This window comes from Dipodomys merriami, unplaced genomic scaffold (assembly GCF_024711535.1).
Source record: "Dipodomys merriami isolate MVZ:Mamm:240054 unplaced genomic scaffold, mDipMer1.0.p SCAF_3, whole genome shotgun sequence".
In the NCBI taxonomy this organism is placed as follows: domain Eukaryota; kingdom Metazoa; phylum Chordata; class Mammalia; order Rodentia; family Heteromyidae; genus Dipodomys; species Dipodomys merriami.
This window is the reverse complement of record NW_027204492.1, coordinates 28,663,528-28,681,819: the sequence shown is the minus strand read 5'-3', so window position 1 is coordinate 28,681,819 and position 18,292 is coordinate 28,663,528. Positions and strand designations below refer to the sequence as shown.

General features: G+C 40.0%; 1 protein-coding gene across 3 annotated transcripts in view; it reads right to left on the bottom strand.

Annotated features, from left to right (window-relative positions):
* Positions 1-18,292, bottom strand: part of Kiaa1210 (KIAA1210 ortholog) — a 76,537-nt gene that overhangs the window by 24,171 nt on the left and 34,074 nt on the right. For all 3 annotated transcript variants that reach the window (XM_070039838.1, XM_070039839.1, XM_070039841.1), the window contains 3 exons: positions 16,326-16,396; positions 10,621-10,786; positions 4,142-4,265 (listed from right to left, as the gene is read on the bottom strand). In XM_070039838.1, coding sequence (XP_069895939.1) covers positions 4,142-4,265; positions 10,621-10,786; positions 16,326-16,396 — 361 coding nt within the window. The remainder of the gene's footprint in view (positions 1-4,141; positions 4,266-10,620; positions 10,787-16,325; positions 16,397-18,292) is intronic.

Here is an 18,292-nt window from a genome sequence, read left to right as displayed (position 1 = left end):
ACTTCACATACTGCAGCCAAAGAAAAATTGCTGCAAATGGAGGCTGGTGTGGCAGGGTTTTGCTCCTGGGGTATTACTGACTAGGATCTCTAGTTCCCCCTTCTTGCTACCAGACTCCATTGGGGACTGGAGAGGAGGCCAGTTCAACCATTCCCAACTCTAGCCCTAGTCAATTATCCCCAAATCCATCCCCAATAATGACTACAAATAATGAGAAGTCACTTTTACATGGAGCATTCAATGTGCCAGATAGGAAAAAACACTCCATAAATATCTCATTTACACCTCACATGTTTGAGAGGTTTTTTGAAAACTAAATTTGAGAGCTGATGCAACTGGTTTTAATCCTTCCAGTGGTAGAATAAGCATTTCAAGGATCTGCCCAGCTTTATAGCCTGTGTTCTTAACCACCATGTACTCTTGTCTCCTAACTGTAAAGACCAGGAAAGAGAGATCACAGACTGAAGACCAAGTTGGAGCACTTTAAAGGCAATAACCAGAACATATGGTGTGCCTGACACTTTAAGAAAGGTCACTGGAGCCAGGCATCAGAAAACCAGAAGCAGTGGTTCAAGTGGTAGAACTCAGGGACAGCACCCAGGCCCCAAGTTCAAGACCCATGACCAACAAAAAAAAAAGGAAAAAGAAATGTCACAGGGCCAGTGTTGGGCCTGAGAGCAATAAGAGAAATGGCTTTCCAGTCTTCGTTTCTTTCTCCCACTTGAGCTACTGCTCCACTTCCAGCTTTTTGGTAGTTAATTGGAGATAAAAAAATCTCATGGACTTTCCTGCCTTGGTTGGCTTTGAACCATGATCCTAATATGTCAGCCCCCTGAGTAACTAGGATTACAGGCATGAGCCACTAGCACCTGGCATGCCTTGGTTTCTTTTTCTTTTCTTTTTTTTTTTTTGTCCATCATGGGGCTTGAACTTTGGGCCTGGGCTCTGTCCCTCAGCTCTTCAGCTCAAGGCAAGCACTCTACCACTTGAGCCACAGCGCTACTTCCAGTTTTCTGGTGGTTTATTGGAGATAAGAGTCTCATGGACTTTCCTGCCCAGGCTGACTTTGAACCGCAATCCTCAGATCTCACTCAGCCTCCTGAGTAACTAGGATGACAGGCGTGAGCCGCCCACGCCCAGCCAAGTCTTGGTTTCTTAAATGACTGAATTCAATTTGATTCAACAGCAGGAAGATGCTAATAATACACTGTTAAATCTTAATCATTTGTGCTTAAAAAGAACATGAAATGTCTTAGAGATGAAATTAGGCACATATTCCTAACATTTCATACAGGACATCAGGTGATTGTCTAGCAGAAAATAAAATTGACCCAGTCTCAATATTTCAGACATAGCAGTATATCTAAATTTCATCTCACAATCTTTCAGTTGTTTTGACACTTATAGGGAATTAAAATCTTGCCTCATGGGGCTGGGAAGGTGGCTCAGTGGTAGAGCGCTTGCCTTGCATGCCTGAGGCCCTGGGTTCGATTCCTCAGCACCACATAAGCAAAAAGAAAAAAGCTGTAAGTGGTGCTGTGGCTCAAGTGGTAGAGCGCTAGCCTTGAGCTGAAGAGCTGAGGGACAGCGCCTAGGCCCAGAGTTCAGGCCCCATGACCAGATCCCCCCCCCCAAAAAAATAAAATCCTGCCTCAAGGGAGCTAGTCATGGACCAATTCCACACTTGCTCCAGGTTCTATGCAGCACTGGGTATCAGGAACCTGTTTTATTTTTGTTTTCTGGCAGCGTCTTGCTATGTAACCCCAGTGGACTCATGATCTTCCTGCCTCTGCGTCTTGACTTCTGGCATTACAGACATGCACTATTACCACATCTAGGACCCTTGACATAATACTATCAACTATTCTTCATTTTATACTATCAACTATTCTGCATTTGGGGTCATCACCTGGCATTTAAAGGATGTTTTCCACATGAAGTCAATCTGGGTTTGATGGTTCAGAATTTATTAACACCCTATGCTGTCTTCAGCCTTGTTACCCAAGGGAAGGCCTATAGGACCAGGCTAAAGGTATTAGGTAGGCAAGCAAACAGCATTTGAGAAAACTTATCTTTGGACTATTGTAATTTCCCCTCATTCTTTTCATTGTGAGAAGCAATGTTCCTAGTACACTAGCTTCAATTTTCACAAAACTTAACCTTTCTTTGTCGTTAATGGGGCCTGAGTGTTGTCCTTAAGCTCTTTGTGCTCAAGGGTAGCGCTCTACCACTTGAGCCACAGCACCACTTCCAGCTTTCTCTGAGTAGTTTACTGGAGATAAAGAGTCTCACAGACTTTCCTGCTCAGGCTGGCTTTGAACCATGATCCTCAGGTCTCAGTCTCCTGAGTAGCTAGGAATACAGTCATGAGCCACCAGCACCCAGTTGAACCTTTTTTTTTTTTTTTTTTGTTGGTCGTGGGGCTTGAACTCTGGGCCTAGACGATGTCCCTGAGCTCTTCAGCTCAAGGCGAGCGCTCTACCACTTGAGCTACAGCGCCACTTCCGGTTTTCTGGTGGTTTATTGGAGATAGGAGTCTCACGGTCTTTCCTGCCCGGGCTGGCTTTGAACCGAGATCCTCAGATCTCAGCCTCCTGAGTAGCTAGGATTACAGGTGTGAGCCACCAGCGCCCGGCTGAACCTTTTTTTTTATTTTTAAGATATGGAATATCTCATGTGTGCGTATATATATATGAGCTTCTCAACTGTTGAGATTAAGATAGAGAAGGATCTTTCCCTGTTTCCAGAAACAACTTCCTTCCCTGCAAATGTGAGAAATTACCTTGTGGCACTTGGTTTGAAGCCACAAGGTCATAGCTATGGAGGCAAGTGAGAGCTAGTGTTAACATTCAAACCTGAAGACTGAAAACTTCCCAGATGTTACTTTTCCTTCTGTAGCACAAGAGAGCAACAATCTGCTGACTATAGATCCTGCTCTCCAGCCAAGGACCAACACATTTGGTGACTAGTTCAGTGTTTCCTTCTCTCTCCTTTATGTCTAATGGACTGAATACAACTTCTGTCCACTGTGCAGAAACCAGAGCACATCATATAGGAGTCTTAAGCAGATATGTCAGAAATAAGCATCACTTTTTGGCAAGGGCAAAATAATTAGCTCTCCGGTAGGGAAGGGTCTCCTCCTGTGTGGCCTTCCTAGTTCTTCAATAGCCTTTGAACAGAATCTCATCAAAAGTTCAGAGCAGGAAGAAGCAGCTTCTGTTAATATCTGAATCTGAGTTCCAGAAGAGTAGACTGACAAATGCATTATGCTTACTCATCGTAAGTTTAGGATTCACTGGAGGTAAGGCATTATCCTATGGACATGCTGCATTTTACTGGGAATGTAGCTGTCCATTGTTCAGGTAGATACAAAAGAACTGAACCTCTTAGAAACTGGAGTAGTGGAAAGATTTTGAGGCTAACATACCTGAGTCAAATTTCCAAGTCTACAACTTATGTTACTTAGGTGAGCTTGGACAATTTCTTTAACCTTTCCAAGTCTTCATTCAATTCTCACAAAACAACTCCTTGGTGAGGGTAAATATTACTGATATACCTATTGTAGATGGGGAAATGAAGGCTCAGAGAGATTAAGCAACTAGCCTAGGGTCGTGCAGAGCGAGGATCCAAGCACGGGTCTATCTGTCTAACTTAGCTGACCATGCTCTGAATCATTACGCTCTATTACCTCAGTAATCTTGGAGCCTCCAACCCAGATTCCATCTCTGGGTAAATATATAGCTTCATATATATAGTATCAGACACCATCATATTAACCATCCCATCTGTAGGCAGAGTTCTGGAAACAAGAGATTTCTGTGGAAGAGAAGCACTTGGGGGTTGGTTTGCTAGGACATAAATAGAGGGTTGTCAGTGCTAAAATAATGAGAGCATTCTTATGGTATGTTAGGAGATGTCAACAAGGTAATACCAACCAAAACTCTGTTTGACAACTAAGCAAGCACATTTTTTGTTGTTTAATGTGTATGACAGCCCTGTGGAGTAGAACCAACTGACAAGCAGAGCAAAAATTTTCCCTATTTTGTTTGGGGGGGGGGGTGAGTGGGTGCAGCAGGATAGGATGAGGAAATGGAAGAAGAGTAGTAGTTCAATCAGGCACTAATGCTCAGGTCACTATTACCTCCAGAGGTCTGCCTCTCTGGACTTCCACTGGGGAGCATTGCTTTGTTGGTCTTTCAGATGCAGGATCCAACATGAAGATGCTATCGTGGGATAAGGCTTTGTTCCCCATGCTGCTCCTAGACCTGGACAAATAGGAACGCTATTGTAAAAATTATCCCAATGGATATAAAAATTGAATGTCTATTCAAAATGCTGCTCACCATAGGCAATTCAGGGGGGAATATGAAAATGCCTGTGTACTGACACAGAAAGCTGTCCATGAAATGTAAAGTGAAAAAATAAAGTATGGGCCCATTTACTATATACATAGGCAGTACATGCAGATATCGCTTATGGTCAAAGACAGGAAGTCTAGAAGAATATCCACAAAATTGTTAGTGGTGGTTTGTTCTGAGAAATGGCACTATAGACAGGAGGAGTATTTTAATTGTATGCTTTATATACTTTTTTATTTTAAGATTTTTTTATTGTGAAAATACCGTACAGAGGGGTTACAATTACATGAGCAAGGTAATGAGTACAGTTCTTATCAAGCCTCCTCCTTTGTTTCCCCTTCCCATCCCTTCCCATCTCCCCCCCGCCCCACCCCGCGCCAAAGTTGTAAAGTTCATTTTTCAACATAATGTCTTGTACATCTCATTATTGTAATGGGTCCACCTGTATCCCTATTTAAACAATTTGTTTTTTCCCTACCCCTCCACAAACTTATATACTCTTGTATAATTTTAATTTTTAACATGATAAACATGTTCTTTGTATAAGATATGGTTTATTTACCATTCAATTCACCTATTTTAAAGTATATAAGTTAATAGTGGCATCCTGTGGGATAGAAGGGTTATTGAAGACTTTTCATGTATACTTTTTTCCTTTTGTGTTTCTATTTTTTTGTTTTGTTTTGTTTGCCAGCTTGAACTCTGGGCCTGGGTGCTGTCCCCAAAATTCCTTTTCTCAAGGCTAGCACTCTACCACTTGAGCCACAGTACCACTTCTGGCTTTTTTGAGTATATTAAAAATAAACTGTGAGGAGAGAAAGAGAGAGAGACAGAGACAGACAGACAGACAGACAGACAGACAGACAGACAGACAGAGACAGAGACAGAGAGAGACAGAGACAGAAAGAGAGAGACAGAGAGATTTTAATCACAGGGAGAATACCTAAAAAATACAACTTAGGGGTCTGAAGAAGATCTCCCTCAACCTCAGTTTCATGCTTAATGTGCCAGAGCAGAAACCCTGGAGGGGGTCACTAAGAAGTTAGGGAGAGAGACGAACATTTTCACCTGGTCTGTACAATAGAACTAGTATCTATTTCCCATATTGTTATGGTGTGTCTGATGGAAGGAACAAATGCTATTCCTTCATTTTTATTTCTTAATGCATGCTTTATAATGTGTTGCTTTTGCTGAGATTTTTTTTGTCAGTTGTTGGGTTTGAATTCAGAGCCTGGGCACTGTTCCTGAGCTTTTTTTTGCTCAAAGCTAGTGCTCTACCACTTTAAGCTTCAGCTCCACTTCTGTTATTTAGGTGGTTAATTGGATTTAAGAGTCTCATAGACTTTCCTGCCCAGGCTGGCTTTGAACCATGGTCTTCATATCTCAGCCTCCTGTGTAGCTAGGATTATAGGCGTGAGCCAGCCCTACCCAGCTGCAGTTCCCTTCTTATCTTGCCAATGACCATTCATGGTTTAGAACTGTGTTGTTCAGTTTCCATGAGTTTGAGTATTTGAAGGGGTTTCTTTTACTGTTAACTTCTACTTTTTTAATTTCTACTTGTTTCCCATTATGTCTGACAGGATACAGGAGTTTATTTCAATTTCCTTGAATTTGAAACTTGCTTTAAGACAGTATGTGGTTTGTTTTAGAGAATATTATATAGGCTACTGAGAAAATGTGCATTGTGCAGCTGTTGAAGGAAATATATGTGTATAAATATGTATATGGTATCTATCTATCTATCTATCTATCTATCTATCTATCTATCTATCTATCTATCTATCTATCTATCTATCTATCTATCTAGCTATGTATCTATCTATGTATCTATCTATCTATCTATCTCTGTCTACCCCTGTTAGGTCCAGTTGGTCTATTGTCTTTCACATCTGAGATTTCTTTTTGAGTCTTCACCTGCTTGACCTGTCTATTGGTGAGAGTGGAGTGTTAGAGTCTCCAACTACCATATTGTTGGGAGCTATGTAAACTTTTTACTTTTGGTTTTGGTTGGTCGTGGGGCTTGAACTCTGGGCGTGGGCGCTCTCCCTAAGCTCTTCAGCCTAAGGCTAGCGCTCTACCGCTCTACCCCTTGAGCCACAGAGCCACTTCTGGTTTTCTAGTGGTTTATTGGAGATAAGAGTCTCACGGACTTTCTTGCCCGGGCAGGCTTTGAACGGCGATCCTCAGATCTCAGCCTCCTGAGTAGCTAGGATTATAGGCGTGAGCCACCGGCCCCGGCTTGCTATGTAAACTTTTTAAGTTCAAGAGTGTTAGTTTAACAAAGTCGAGTGCTCATGCATTTTGTGAACATATGTAAAGAATTGTTGTTTTCATGATGGAAAGTTATCTTTATTACATGAAGTGGCCTCTTTGTCTCTTCTTACTAACTTGTATCGAAAATCTACTTTGCCAGATACAAGTATAGCTTACTTCTACCGTCTTGTGAATTCCATTGTCTGGAAGATTTGTTTTCAGGTAAGTATCTTTAATTTCAGATAAGTATTTCTCTTGTAGGCAACAGATGGTTGGATCTTGCCTTTTGATCCGACTCACCTATCTATGTCTTTTGATGAGAGAACTGAGTTCATTAATAATGAGTATTAAATTGATAGGTGTGTAGCTGTTCCTACCATTTTTTATTTTAGTGTTGCTTCCTTTCCTGCTCTGTCTATGCTTATCTATACATGTGGTGGGATTTGTTTATGTTACTTCTTTCAGGTTTACGTTGGTCTTCCTGTGTGCTGGATGTCAGAGTATCTTCTCTAGTCCTGGAATAGTGGTGATAAACGTAGCTTTTGCTTGTCATAGAATGTTTTTTATTTGTACTTCTTTTATAAATGATAGCTCTACTGGATAGAATATTCAAGGTTGGCAATTATTGAATTTTAGTCCTTGGAAAACCTCATTCCAAGCCCTCCTTGTTTGTAAGATTTCTGTTGAGAAATCTGATGTTATTCTGACAGACTGATCTTTGTAGCTTAGATATTTCCCCCTTACAGCCTTCAGTGTTTTTCCTTGGTAGAGAAGTTATATTCTCATCAGGTCTGTTAGGTGTTCTAAATGCCCTTTACCCAAATTGGCTTCTCTTTTTCAGGATTTGAGAGGCTTTTTGCTATTCCTTTATCAAATATGTTTCCCATGCTATTAGTTAACATCTCTTCCCCTTCTGAACCCTCTATGATGCTCAAATTAGGTCACTTAATGAAGACCTCATTTTTTTTTCATATTTCTTTGTATTTTCTTCTAGTTTTTCTACTATGTCTAAAGTTTTTCTAATACATCTAATCTATCTTCAGGTCTTGAAATTCTGTCTTCTGTGTTGCCCATTATGCTGAAGAGGCTGTCCATTTTATTTTTTAATATCCTAAATTTGAATTTGATTTGTTTTTTTAGATTTCTATCTCTTTGTTAATGTTCTTTTCAATATCTTTATTTCACTTGTTTGTTTACATGCATTTTATTTGAACTCTTGTATTTAGTAATTTGGGGAATTTTAAAATTGAATTTCATTTGAAATTTTCTCTTCTGATGATGTCTTTGGTTCAATTTTTCTGCCAGTCCTAGAACTTGAACTCAGGGCTTAGGCACTGTCTCTGAGCTTCTTTTGCTCAAGGCTAGCACTCTATCACTTGAGACTTCCAGCTTTTTTTGTTTATGTGGTACCGAGAACTCGAACCCAGGGCTTCATGCATGCTAGGTGAGCACTCTGTCACTAAACCACATTCCCTGATTCAAATATTTTTTGAACTAAAAATATGTTATTAGCCAGGTATTTGTGACTCACAACTGTAATTCTAGCTACTCAGCAGGCTGAGATCTGAGGATTATGGATTGAAGCCATCCTGGGTAGGAAAGTCTATGAGACTCTTATTTCCAATTAACCACCAAAACACCAGAAATGAAGCTGTAGCTCAAGTGATAGAACACTAGCCTTGAGCAAAAGAGCTCAGAAACAGTTTCCAGGACCCCTGAGTTCAAGCCCTAGGACCAGCATACTCTCTCTCTATATGTATATAATTATTTATACATAATTATAATTATGTATATATAATTATATATGTATAATTCCTGTGTTCCAAATGGAGTTTTTTGTGCTTTTAGCTTTTCCTTTGGTTCTGTTTCCTCTAATTTGACTCATCACACAATAGTGATAAACCTAATTCTATTCCTAAGCAGAAGATATATGTAAGTAGGTGTAGCAAACTGAAGGAGTAGAGTGATGGGTGGTACATAAGATGACTTTGTAAATAGGCAAGATACACCATAGAATCTTTGTGTGAAAAGGGGAAAATAGTGAATGAAAGTCATCTATAGCTGGGCAGATCCTTGATACCTGACAAATCAAAACAGAAACACAACTGAGCATCCGTGCTTTATGTCTGTATTCCTAGCTACTCAGGAGGCTGAGATCTGAGGATCATGGTTCGAAGCCAGCCCATGCAGGCTTTGAGAATATAGCAGAGTACATGGACCATTTTGGAATAGAACACACAAGTAAGAAGGGGAACATAAAACTTGAGTAGAGACAGTCCTTACTAATCTGCAGAGACAATGCAGACCAAACAAGAATGTGCCTCCTTCCCCACCCTCTGATGTTTAGTAGGACTAATCTTAGTCTTACTTAGATCTATAAGGTTGGTCTATAATGGCATTATTATTATCATTTGCCAGTCCTGGGGCTTGAACTCAGGACCTGAGATCTGTCCCTGAGCCCTTTTTGCTCAAGGCTAGCATTCTACCACTTTGAGCCATAGCTCCACTTCTAGTTTTTTGGTAGTTAAATAGAGATGAGTCTGGCTTTGCACTGTGATCCTCAGATCTCAGCCTCGTGAGTAGCTAGGGTTACAGGTGTAAGCCACTGAAGCCCAACAATAATGGCATTATTTTTGAAGTACATTATAAGCCCCTCTGCCAAAAAAACCCCATCTCCCCCACTAGTGAGGCTATCTGAAAGTCATCACATTGGAAGCAATCATTAAAGTTCTTCTTTAGGAGCCATGTGTGCTGTCAGGCTATTACGTCATAGGAAGTGTTGGAGACAAATGTTGAAGGGGCCATAACGTGGTAACAAGCTGACCCCTTACTACCAAGAAAAACCTTGACAAGTTCGCTAGCAGTACTATTGAGCGTTGTGGAGTGTCCAGAGAAATCTACAGTTTAAGGCCAGCAGAACAGGCCAAGTAGAATGAGAGGGGTGGAGAGAGAGAGACAGAGAGACAGAGACAGAGAGAGAGACAGACAGACAGAGAGAGAGAGACAGAGAGACAGAGAGACAGAGAGAGACAGAGAGAGACAGAGAGAGACAGAGAGAGAGAGAGAGAGAGAGGCCCAATTCATCAAGGGATAGTTGGGGGTACCAGGGGTCTAGTGAAAGAAAAACAATGGGAGATTGAAATTGGGGCCTCACAAAAATATGAATAAGGGTGGCAGTGGTGGCTGCAAAACACCCTCTCTGTGACCACTTCTAGCATTTGTCCCCATGTGGCATGGAAGGAGAGGGACTGGAATGTTTTGCTTCTTTGTGTACTTTTACAGCAATACAATGAGTTTATTTTTTCTTGATGTTTTAAAAAAACATTTATTTATGAACTATAATCACCTATTTTTCCATAGGGCAGAGCATATGGTTATAACAAGAATAAAAAAGCTTTTGAACGTCAGAAAGCTTCTCCAAAGTCAGTTATAATGATTGGAGAATATGTATATCATCAATCTGTGATTAAATTTCTCCTAACAATGTGGCATATGTTTATACATCCACCGATCCCAAACCCAGATAGATGGCTTTAATGTCTGAGACTTTATTCACTCATTATGAGATCTAGCATATCTGTAATCTAGGGCCTGGTTGGCAAACAACACCCAGTCTTCAGAATGATGTAGGTCATCCCCACTGCATGAAACAGACCTGCTAGCTTTTCATTAGCAGTAGATGCCATGTCTCCAGTTTTTCTGTGACAGGATGGCTTCCTTGATCCATCCCCACCCTCTACCCTGGTGCTTTTGGGGAAGGAGGTGTGTATTTGCTGTGTTCCATCCCACTGAGCCACACAGCCAAGAAAATAAACACATACCTAGTACATGAAGAAGATCTCTGAACATAACTGTTTTGGTAATGGCTTCAAGCCATATGCATTGAGGTAGAAAGGATGGAAATTCCTGACACCAAAGGCCCATTGGTCATTTGGTTGCCAAGGGTGGACCTAAATCTAGTTATGTGTCCTTGCCCTGGGCCCACCCTCTGCACTCCATATGAGCTTACCTAAGTTCAATTTGTTGACCTTCCTGAATTGGCTTCAGTGAAGTCATAATGTTGCTACTGGATAAGCTTGGCTTTAGCGCTTTCCCTCCTTGAGTGTCATCAGAACTTTTTTTCTTCTTCTTAACAAAAAAATTTTTGAAGACTCGAAATTTGGATTTTTTCTTTCCTGAAAGTTAAGAAGTGAAAGTGAGACAGAGGGTTATGGAGGAAGGGGAGGTACATGGGGCTCAGGGGTAGGGGAAAGAGGACCTTCATGACACGAATGAGAACCGTGGTCTCAGGTGCCTTACAGATCGTTAAATGCTCTTAAAGATTGCTTTGGCTTTCTTTAGTTTCCAACTAAACACACTATATGCCTTCATTAGAACTCAGTAGAAAAGGAATATATCTATATCTATATATCTTCTCCTTTTCAGTTGTTAGTTCTTATGGTTTTCACATGCAATGAATGACCAACACAGAAGTGGCATTACAATAGTCTGCTCTCTGGAAGACCACCTTGGTATGGCAAAGGCTGCACTGGCAGTGAAAGACCCAGCCAATATGGCATCTATTATGGCAGGTGTGTGCTGGTTCAGTGTCTGAACACTCTGGAATCTTGGAATTGAATGTGGTATGGCTTAGCTCCGTGACCTTACTATGGGAGAAGCACTCAACTTCTCTACCACTTTGTGGGAAAATGAAGAGACTGCACTCGATCATTATCTCTCAAAGTGTTTTCTGAGGGATGCTCCTACATTCTCTTACATGAAAAGGGGATCAATGTAGGAGATGTGGATTAGACAATAGTCTGCTTTCCAACAAGATGTTTGGGAGGCTTTTGGATGCTTATATGTATGGTAGAACTCCATAAATTGGGTAACAAGAGTATCTTCTCAATGCACATGAGAAAAGTATTTGGCAACACACATTGGGAAATACTACATACAGTTTTACTTAGCTCTGAATGTCATGATCTCTTTGGGTGCTGATTTGTCCTAGGCTTACCTAGTAAAAAATGTCTCTAAATTTCAAAACTTGTTATTAACTAGTTTCCCATTAATCTAACCTTGTCTGTCTTTTCTCCAGACACCAAAAATTTGTCTAATAGGACCACATTTTCCATCTTAATGTTCTTTATTTCATTCCTTCATTCTTTCATTTGTTCATTCACTCCCTCAACCACTCCAAGTATTTAAGGACAAGTACTTCCTAAGATCTGGGTATCAATAAGAAAAGAATTAGATACAGATATAATTCTATTTATGTTAATTAGAAACAGTGGCATATCTAGAATGAACTCTGAAGTCTACATGATTAGAAGCAGCAGCCATCTAGGAGTGGGACAATGAAAGATCTCAAGGCTGTTGGATTGCTAATTGCTGCTTAAGTAATTTGTGTTTTGGATTACTTAGGCAATTACTTATCTACTAGGATGTTCCTGTATGAAGGATCTTGGTTGTAAATTCATCTTTCCCCATGTTCACTTCTTTTTTTTCAGAAAAAGATCACACTAATTTGTTTAATAATATGAAAGTATTTTAAATAATGTTCAGTTTCCACAGAGTGACTGTCAGGATTCCATATGAAGGCTCTTGGAAGTTTACAGCAGAGTAGAATGACTCTAAAAGAATCCCTATTTTGCTTTTTGACCCGCTCTCTTTATCTCTCCACTCCCAAATAATTTTTACAACCCATAAAGTTGTGAGGTTTTTTGTATAAAATTCTGAGTAATCAAAATTTGTTTGGTGCTAGAAAATGTTTAACAACTAACCCTTGAGATAATGCATGATTTGTATTATTTGCCGATTCATGTAGTATAAATACTCCCACTATGGACAATTTGAAGCTACAATCTGATTTGGGGGAAGAGATGTATAGTCAGTCTCCCAGGCCAGCTAGAGTCAGCTCCAATATACCATTCAACCATTCCTGCCCAGTGAGAGAGATCTTTTCACAAATAGGAGAAAATGTGGTATATTTTAGCCTTTGGAGGTACTGCCTGTTTGTGGGTTGTTGTTGGTTTTTGTTGTTGTTGTTGTTGGTTGGTTGTCATGTTTGAGCTCAGGCCTGGGCACTGTTCCTGAGATTTTTCACTCAAACCTAGTGCTCTACCACTTTGAACCACAGTGCCACTTCCAGTTTTCTGGTGGTTAGTTGCAGATAAGAGTCTCATGGACTTTCCTGCTCAAGCTCAGATCTCAGCCTCCTATGAGTAGTTAGGGTTACAGGCCTGGGCCACCAGAGACCTGGCTGTACTGCTGTTTTTGAATGAGATTTATGGATTCTTGAAGGGTGAGTGTCCTGTCATCTCTCTGAAGGGGGAACAGCTATATGCTCAGAACGTAGCATAAAGAATGTTACAAACATCCACCATCTTTAGAAACATGGTGACTTTCATTTATTCTTGCTTCAAAATCCCAAAATAGGGTGAACAAATGCAGGTACTCACTAGACAATATGTTGAAAATGAACTATACAACTTGTGGGTAGGGACAGGATGGAAACGCTGGGAGACAGTGAGGGAAGGGGTGACATTATCCAAAAAGAAAAAATGTACTTATTACCTGTCATGTAACTATAATTTCCTTTGTGCATTACCTTTATAATAACAATAAAAAATACATTTTAAGAAATCTCAGAATGGAAGGGAAGAAGGCAAGGGGAGAGAGAGACGTGGGGCTGCAAGCCTGCTTCTTAGCACTAGCCAAGACAAGGACAGGAGAATCAGCAAGTGGTAACTACATTTGTAACACAATCTATAACACTGACTAGCCCAAGACAAACATTTCCAATAAATTCTTCAAGCTATGAAGGCAAACTTACCAAACATAATCATTGCATGAGCAGACAAAAATTCTATACTCACATAATTTATGGTTCTAAATGCACAAAATGGCTAGCTATTTTAGGACTGGAACAGGTGCTACAATTTACGTATGCCTAGATTCCAATTATCTTTCAAATTCTTATCACTTATCAAGTTAGTTTCTTATAAGGATTCAAAATTTCTTTTTTTTAGGATTCAAAATTTCTTAAGCAGCAATTTACATTTCTTTCAATCAGGGGCACTAGAGGAAAAGAATGGAAACATTCTACCCTGTGAGATGGCTCTGAATATGGTAGCCATACAGCTCTGTGAGCAGGTAATGAGGAGGACACTAAGGGAAGGTAACTGTCAAATGTGGTGGTTTGGATGTGCATTAATCAGAAAAACAGCTTTTTAAGCTACATGCAACCTTAGAGAGCAACCCATTGCCAGACTTCCAATGTTAGCTGCAAGAGCCCCAGTCTTCAGCTAATTCTCTTATTGCTGTGCTGGAAATGAAACCCAGGGGGCATTACACTTACTGCAGAAGTAGTCAACCACTGAGTGACATCCCCAAACTCTTCAACCTGTTTTTGATTAGGACATTTCCCTATCCTCAATTGTAACACGTCCGTATGTATGGAGATAGACTGGATCTCAGGCCTGGGACTGATACACAATCCTCATGCTATGTTGTTTTCCTAATCCTAATAGAAACCATGATGTTTGCCATAAATTTGCTTTGTAGGCTTCCTTTTGTTCTGGAGTTTTTTTTAATTTATTGGCAGCAAAGCCCTGCACAGGCTGACACCAAAAGCGATTAAAAGCACAAAGGATACATAGGCATTAACAATTAAGGAAGGGTTAAAAAAAAACAACCATGTTTATACCTAGCAATGTTTATATATATTGCCCATGTCACCATAAGAGATCACAACTGTAGCCAGAGAATAGAGCCAGGAACTGTCAGCTATTTCGACTTCTAGAACAAAGACATTCATTTCCCTGTGTAAGCCCAAGAACTACACATTTCCAAAGAGCAAAGTAGCTTTCAATATCACCATTCAATGACGGCCTGTCAGTTGTGTCGCATGTCGCAAAACAGCCAATTGAAGGCATTGTTCCCTGCCCCCCCAACTCCCACTCCAGAAAAAACCGTGGCTAAAGCCTATGAAGAAATTGTGGCTTCTGGCTTATATCTTCATGTATCCATCATGCACACAGGAAGATCATCTCCTCTGGGTTGAACTTAGATTTTCAAATGTATAACATAAAACTGAGTGCAGCCAGGCGCTGGTGGCTCATACCTATAATCCTAGCTACTGAGATCTGAGGATCAAAGTTCGAAACTAACCTGGACAGGAAAGTCCTTGAGACTCTTATCTCCAATTAATCACAGAAAAAGCCAGCCAGAAGTGGCGCTGCAGTTCAAGTGGTAGATTGCTAGCCTTGTGCAAAAGGAACCTATGGACAATGCCCACACCCAGAGTTCAAGCTCCAAGACTGGCAAAAAGCAATAATAAAACCCCAATTGAGTGTAATAGTACACACCCATAATCCAGGCCCTGGGAAGTAGAAACCGGAGAATCGTGAATTTGAGGCTAGTCCAGATTACATTACAGATACCCCAACTTAAAAAAAAAGAGCACAACACAATGATGACCTTGTTTGTACACGATGCTGCTTGGATATAAAACATTCTGTTAATCTTTCTTTCCCTTTAGTCTCTCAACCACACTGCATAAGTCTAAAAACATCCCAAGCACAAACAACCCCTGAGAACAGAAAAAGGGCATTTCCTCACCACCACTCATCACCATGCACTGTACTTTCACCTTCTTTTGTTGGCATGTGTCTAACTCCTATTGGAAAAGATAGGTCATTTCGTTTGGCAGTTGCACCTGCCTTGACAAGGAAGTCTCACCTTTAACTTCTTCAGTCATTCATTTCTTAAACATTTAAGTGGGTGTCTCTGAGCACAATACTAAGCAATGGTAATGCAGAGATGAGGACCCAAGCCTTGCCTTCAGGGGTCCACTAGCAATCTCAGCATCTCATACCCGCATATTCAGTGATGTCAGGCACCCAAGAAGTCGTGAGGAGGGAGGTTCCTTTAGCTTTCTAGGCAAGCTCTTATGTGCTACACACAACTAAAAAATACTCATATACACAAAAGAAAAGAAGAAGCCAATTTTACTGTTCTGCCTTTAAGTAGACAGCTCATCTTATGTCTTATATACATTTCCTTTTGTATTGTGTGTGTTTTAAGAGAGGGTATTGAGGAGGTGAATATGGTCAAAAGACATCCTATGCATGTATGAAAATGTCTTCATGAAGCCCATTATTGTGTATAATTAATACACATGAATAATAATGAAGAAAACTTAAACCAGATATTATTTGTGATTTATATTTCCTTTTCTATTATCCCATTCAGTCCCCCATCACTCCTGGATAAATGCCACAATTAGGCATGAGTATTCATCTGAGTAAATTTTACAAACAGTTTGGTAAATTGAACTCACTGAATAGAAGCCAACGGGAGCATCATTTTATTTCTGCATCCCTTCTTTCCTATGCAAATGATAAATTCCTCCATTGGTTATCAACTTTGGTTGAATCTGTGAGATTATTGTCCCTTGTGATGGTTTTTTTTTCTGATTGGGCAGAAATACTTCTGCCTCAGTGAGTAGAATTCAGTAGTCACCTGCAGAGATTACAGGGCCTCAGAAAAACTGTGTAGACTATTAGAGGTTGGAGATAACAGAGAAGAGCTTAGAAAGATTAACAGTGCGTATGAATCTAAAGTTATTACAATTAAGTTGATAGGAACTTGTTTTCTTGAGAATTGGTTCTTTTCTTTCTAGGGGCCAAACACAGTATGCATCTAGTTTCAAAGTTTTATTGGATTTCTTACCTTCATCACCCATGTCCAGAATTTCTTGACTACTGGATACTTCACTTATTGACTCAGCCATGATAGAATCACTAAAACAATATACAAAGCAAATCAGAAAAATAATCATCACCACTGAACTCACACTTGCTAGACAGGTGTCTGCCAATTGAACCATACTCCTAGCTTTTTATCATTTTATGTCCATAATGCAATACAATCTTTTCACCCTTATTCTTCATCCTTCAGGTACTTAAATGATTCAAGACAAAATATACAAATGTAATTACCATTAGGACAAATCATCCCCCCTCCAATTTTTTTCTTACATTTTAAAAATTAACATCAATTAGTTGTTGAAGAGGATTTCATTTTGACATGTCTATATATTCATGCAATGTGCCTTGACCAGATTCTCCATCACTTCCCTTCACCCCACTTCCCCTGCCCCAACCAATCTCAACCACCTTCATTGTTCCATTTCCACGCATATACATAGAGTATTTCAATCATAGTCACCTTCCTTCATCTTCTCCATTCACCCATTAGCCCCACCACCACTATCCACTGTTACCCACACCCCAGACAGGATCTGTTTTACATTCCTTTCCTTTCTTTTTTAAAGTATATACTATTTGTTCAAAGGGGGCATCATGATATTTTTAAGATAGTAATTCCATTAGTATGTCATGTCCAGAAAAAGCCAAATACATAGGGAATGTCTTGCTTGGAGATAGGGGAATGTGGTTTTGATGGGTGATCAATGAAAAAAATCAATGGAATATTTCCAGTCATCTTAATAAACACAGTAGCATCCCTGCTTCCATCACTCAGAAGCCTTGTAAGCAGTGGGGAAGCAAACCTCTCAGCATTACAGATAGATGCTCATGGAAAAACACCAGGCCACAACACCAGGCCACAGCAGGCTGACATTGCCTTTGAGCCATTATTTCTAGTGTTGGAAAAAGAAGAGGAAAACAAAATCAAAGAGAAAAATATGAAAGGCAAACGGTAGAACAAACGAACTCATCTTTGCACTGCTAGAACCAGAGAGAACTAATAGAACCATTCGATTTAAATCTGGAGTTCAGAAGGTCTGAAATTCTTTCCGATATACTTGCTTTATTTCCCCAAGTGATAAAAAGGCCGAAAGAACAACCTCACTGTTCATTAATCAGTTGGAACATGTCAGGCATGTGTCTCCTTAAACAAACCAACAAAACATGCAAATCTCAGTTACAAACTTTCATCCCATTACTCCCCTGTCTCTCTAAATTCCCTTAATGTAAAACCCAAAGAAATGAATAATACTCACTTTCTTTGTGGGCGCACCTCACTTTCTAACTCTTGAGCTCTCTCCAACTAAGCTTCTGAACACGAAGCTTCCAAAGGCAACTGCTTCTAAGCTCTGCAAAAACTGTTCTTCTATCCAACAGGCAGTTAACCCAATCTTCCGGAAGCAATCGACTCATTTTTGAATAATTTTATCATTGGCCTTTTGAAACACTCCACCTCCCCTAAATTTCCTCGTGTTTTATTGGCTGTTGCTTCTCTGACTTTCTTGCTGGATCTTCCTTCTCAACCTGATTTTGGAATGTTGTAGCTCACAGTGCGATGTCCTTGGCACTATTGTTTAAATCATTTATTAAATACAAATATTAATGTGAGCACATAGATTTTTAATTTTTCTAGTTGCAATATTTTTAAAAGTAACACCAACCCTCCACCACATAGACAAAGTTAGTTTCATAAGATATCTTACTAAACCCATTAAAAATCCGAATATTATTATTTGATCATGCATCATAAAAAAAATAAAATTTGTGGTCTACATTACATTCTGCTTAGCACTCTAAGCTTCCTCATTAGTTGCATCAGCCTCTTGCCAGAAATTCCTCCTTACCCCTCAGTGGCTTGTAACCATGCTTAGAATAAAACCCCAGAGCCTTAACAGGAGCCTAACCTGGTCTGGCTCCACATCTGTGCCC